Source organism: Urtica dioica, chromosome 10 (genome assembly GCF_054948205.1).
Source record: "Urtica dioica subsp. dioica isolate 48M chromosome 10, U.dioica_male_clone48M_v1_H2, whole genome shotgun sequence".
NCBI classification, from domain to species: Eukaryota; Viridiplantae; Streptophyta; class Magnoliopsida; order Rosales; family Urticaceae; genus Urtica; species Urtica dioica.
Window position 1 is genome coordinate 25,762,456 of NC_142765.1, and position 4,091 is coordinate 25,766,546.

Genomic DNA, 4,091 nt, shown 5'->3' on the forward strand with positions numbered 1-4,091 from the left:
CACTAAAAAAAATACATATGGGTGTGCATCAATACTCTCTCTCTCGGTGTGCATCAATACTCTCTCTCTCTCTCTCTCTCTCTCTCTCTCTCTCTCTCTCTCTCTACTCTCTCCAATGTACATTTATTCAGAAAAAATGGCAAATAATAGCACGTCATTTACGAAATCCTAAGGTAAAAAACTTTGTAAATACTGCCAAAATAAACCACAAAAAGACACCTGCCAAATTTAAATGCTCACTGTAATGCTGATGCACTCAGTTTACCAAAAAAGTAAGCATCTTTGCACGGAATTGACAACTATGCCCTTGAGTGTGACTTTACATCCTCACCGGCGCCTTTATAAAAGCTGCTTCCTGATTAAATTAGTCCTAGTGTCTGGGACATTCACGAGTAAGGGCACTTTCGTCAACAAGCATTTACCCTTTCATATCCCACTTGTACAAATAATTAAATTCAGGGGAAAAAAAATGAAAAAGAAAAAGAAAATGTTTAACATAGTTGATCAAGACTGGTTAAGTTAACATTATTCCATACTACTACTACAAGTCAATAATTCTCCAATGCACAGAATATTTATATTTTGGAAGATATATACGAAAAACGTGTCGACAGAAATTAATAATTAAAGTTAATAAATCAAGCTATGTAGATTACGTGTGTAGAGTTTTGGGAGCTTGAGAATTTGGGTGTATTAATGCATGGCGAATTTATATATAAAGAAATACGTCACACTCAGAGATGTATATTATATAGGCAAAAGAAAAATAAAATTCACTGTGTATAAGAAATAAATAAAAATGAATAATGAGCGTGTTTTTGTTTCTTTGTGGGTATGTTTTCCCTTCTGGGGCCCATCGCTGCTTTTGTGGGATCAAGTTTATATTTCAATTCTTACAGATTGGCTCTCTCTCTCTCTCTCTCTCTCGAACAAGTTATATAATTGAGAAGAGAACTCCCTATCTTTCTCTCTCTATCTCTCTGTGCATAGCCATATTCGCAAACACAATATATATTTGTACTATATTACTTGATGAGGAAGAGATGATGAGATTTATTGGGTCGGAAGAAGAAACAAAGAAACAGCAAAGAGAACCCAACAAATAAAAAAAAAAAAAAAAGCTGGTTCAAAGCGCCAAAAGGAAGAAGGAAAAAAAGAAGCTGCTCATATAAATCACTTCATCATACTATACATATACATATATACATATATGTATATATATATACCTCCCTCAAAAGACAACATTAAAGAAAGCTTCTGATCAGCCGAAAGATAGACAGAAGAAACAACACCAACACCAACACCAACAACAACAAAAAAGTCCCTTTTTTTTCTTCTTCCATCTTTCTTCTTCTTCTTCTTCTTCTTCAACACCTCTCTCTCTCTCTCTCTCTCAACCCTTCATCACCTGATTGATCACTCATCAAAATCCCACTCTATCAATCAGACTATCTGTATCTTTCTCTCTCTCTCTCTCTCTGGGTTTTTTAGAGAATTAAAGATCAGAATATATACACAATGTTAGGCAGTAACAGCACATCTCCGTCGGAGGCGTTCTCGTGCCTGGTAATCGAGGCGGGCTCGAACGCCACCGGCAACAAGAGGAAGAGAAGACCGGCTGGGACTCCAGGTAGGCGATGACGTGGCAACCAGTGATATATATACATATATATAGTGAGTGACAATATATATTGAAAAATCTATATTTTGCAGATCCGGATGCGGAGGTGGTGTCGCTGTCGCCGAAGACGCTGATGGAGTCGGACCGGTACGTGTGCGAGATATGCGGTCAGGGGTTCCAGAGGGAGCAGAACCTGCAGATGCACCGGCGGCGGCACAAGGTGGCGTGGAAGCTGGTGAAGAGGGAGGCGCCGGAGAACGGCGGGCAGGGCCACCGGAAGAGGGTGTTCGTGTGCCCGGAGCCGACGTGTCTGCACCACGACCCCCGGCACGCCCTGGGCGACCTGGTCGGGATCAAGAAGCACTTCCGCCGCAAACACTCGGCACACAAGCAGTGGGCCTGCCAGCGGTGCTCCAAGGCGTACGCCGTCCACTCCGACTTCAAGGCCCACCTCAAGACCTGCGGCACCCGCGGCCACTCCTGCGACTGCGGCCGCGTCTTCTCCAGGTCTGTGTTTTTGTACACATTTCCCCAAATTCGCTTTGCTTGATAATTTCTTCAAACCAATACCAAACCCCTTAAATTAAGCATATATCTATGTGCAAAAAGTTTCTTTCTTTCTTTCTTCTCCTTTTTTTTTTTTTTTTTCACCCATGTTATTACTACTAGCTATCATAATTGATTAATTCCTTTTTCCTTTTTCTTTATATGTATATCGTAGCTATTAGCATTAGGTCGTAATCTCTTTTTCTTCCTTTAATGATCGGTATCTACTTTTACTAGGCTACTACTATTAGCATTAGGTCATTTATGTGTATAGCCAAAATCTAGCTAGGGTATGGATATCATAGCTAGGTTTGACATGTTCCACACGCATGAAAAATGGAAAAAAAAAAAAAAAAAAAAATTGGTTTTATTTTCTTATTTTTGTTATTATTATTATTGTGTATGAGGGTTACGTTCTTCGTTCATGATATAATTGAATATACACAATGATATGAATCATATGATAGATGTATTTATCTATCTATCTCTTGATGATACATATAGAGTGGAGAGCTTCATAGAGCACCAAGACGCTTGCAACTTGGGCCGTATTCGCTCCGATCACCATCATCAATCCCAAGCAGCGCAGCCACCGCCGTGCTTGTCCCGGACCGCCTCGAGCCCTAGCCCGTCTAGCACCGAAACCACCAACTTGGCCATAGTAGCGCAAAAGAACAACAATCTCATCCCCATAGACACCACTCCGACCACCACCACCACCACCACCACCGCAACTCCTACATCTAATAATGCCTTGGCGATCCTCAAGGGCAACAAAAACCCCCCAAGCTTCGACAACTTGGATCTCCAACTATCGACCACGAGACGAACCGGGTTGTGCAGTCTTTCGAAAGAAACCCAATACTCGACGCAGCTTCAGCTCTCCATCGGCTCGTCGGATAATTTCGGCGAGAAAAGTCCCACTACTACTAATACTACTACTACTACAAATACTACAACTTCCACTAGGACTAGCAACAACTCGGCATTGTTGAGCGGCGGCGATTTGGACGAGGAGACAGAGAAGAGACAGGTCGAGGAGGCGAGGAGCGAGGCGAGGAGGCAGATGGAGATAGCCGAGAGGGAATTCGCGGACGCTAAGCGAGTGAGACAACAGGCCCGAGCCGAGCTTGACCGGGCCCACGCCTTGAAAGAACACGCTCTCCGCCACCTAAACTCGACCCTCCTCCACCTCACTTGTCATTCATGTAAGCACAAGTTTCACATCTTTCACCAAACTAGGGCAACCACCGCTATTATTAATCCCACCACCACCACCGCCGCCGCCGCCACCGCTGCCTCGGATGATAGTCGTTTCAACATTGGAGATACTGATGGATTATTATCTTTGGAGTGTCATCAAGTGATAGACAAGGATCTCATGATCCTGAGAAGAGTTGATCATGATCACCATCAACGTAGTCTTGGGAAATTTGTTTGATGATGATGATCAGCTTCGCTTTTTCTCTTTCAATCTTTTGTATTGTATTTTTTTTTTTTTGTCCAAGTTTTTTTTTTCATTTCTGTTTTTTTTTTTAAATGTAATTCAATGTGATAATGAAACCAGTCTTTTGTGGTTATTGTCAAAGCTGTAATATATATGGAGCCAACTTGAAGTTGGAGTCGCTAGTTTGTTAAATCGTCAGAGTCGTTATATTAATTAACTAAATAATTAGGGTTTTGATGTTGTGGGTGACTAAATACATGCATATATATATAGACAAAATAACATTATAGCCTCGTTGCAATTTGCAATGGTAGGGGTTTTCACGATGATGAGGATGCAGGGATTCGTTTGAACTATTTTATTGAACAAAAATGTTCAAAAATATCTATAGCCTTATTGTCTTTTAATTTATCTTCATGTTATGTGTAACTAGATATCTTTAGTCTAGTCAATCGTCAGATTGGCCATGAAAGTCAC

The 4,091-nt window shown here is 41.2% G+C and overlaps 1 protein-coding gene across 1 annotated transcript; it reads left to right on the forward strand.

Moving 5' to 3' along the window:
- Window positions 1-909: 909 nt before the first annotated feature.
- On the forward strand, window positions 910-3,806 carry LOC149384510 (protein indeterminate-domain 14-like). Its single transcript, XM_089629077.1, has 3 exons — window positions 910-1,630; window positions 1,714-2,128; window positions 2,672-3,806. Exons 1-3 carry the CDS (start codon window positions 1,519-1,521, stop codon window positions 3,606-3,608), a joined length of 1,464 nt encoding a protein of 487 aa, XP_089485203.1. The 5' UTR covers window positions 910-1,518; the 3' UTR covers window positions 3,609-3,806.
- Window positions 3,807-4,091: the final 285 nt, after the last annotated feature.

Excerpts from the sequence above, each read along its gene's own strand:
- LOC149384510 (XM_089629077.1), top strand. The coding sequence starts at position 1,519 with ATGTTAGGCAGTAACAGCACATCTCCGTCGGAGGCGTTCTCGTGCCTG. Across the intron at positions 1,631-1,713 it reads AAGACCGGCTGGGACTCCAG|ATCCGGATGCGGAGGTGGTG; the intron begins GTAGGCGATGAC and ends TATATTTTGCAG. Across the intron at positions 2,129-2,671 it reads TGCGGCCGCGTCTTCTCCAG|AGTGGAGAGCTTCATAGAGC; the intron begins GTCTGTGTTTTT and ends TGATACATATAG.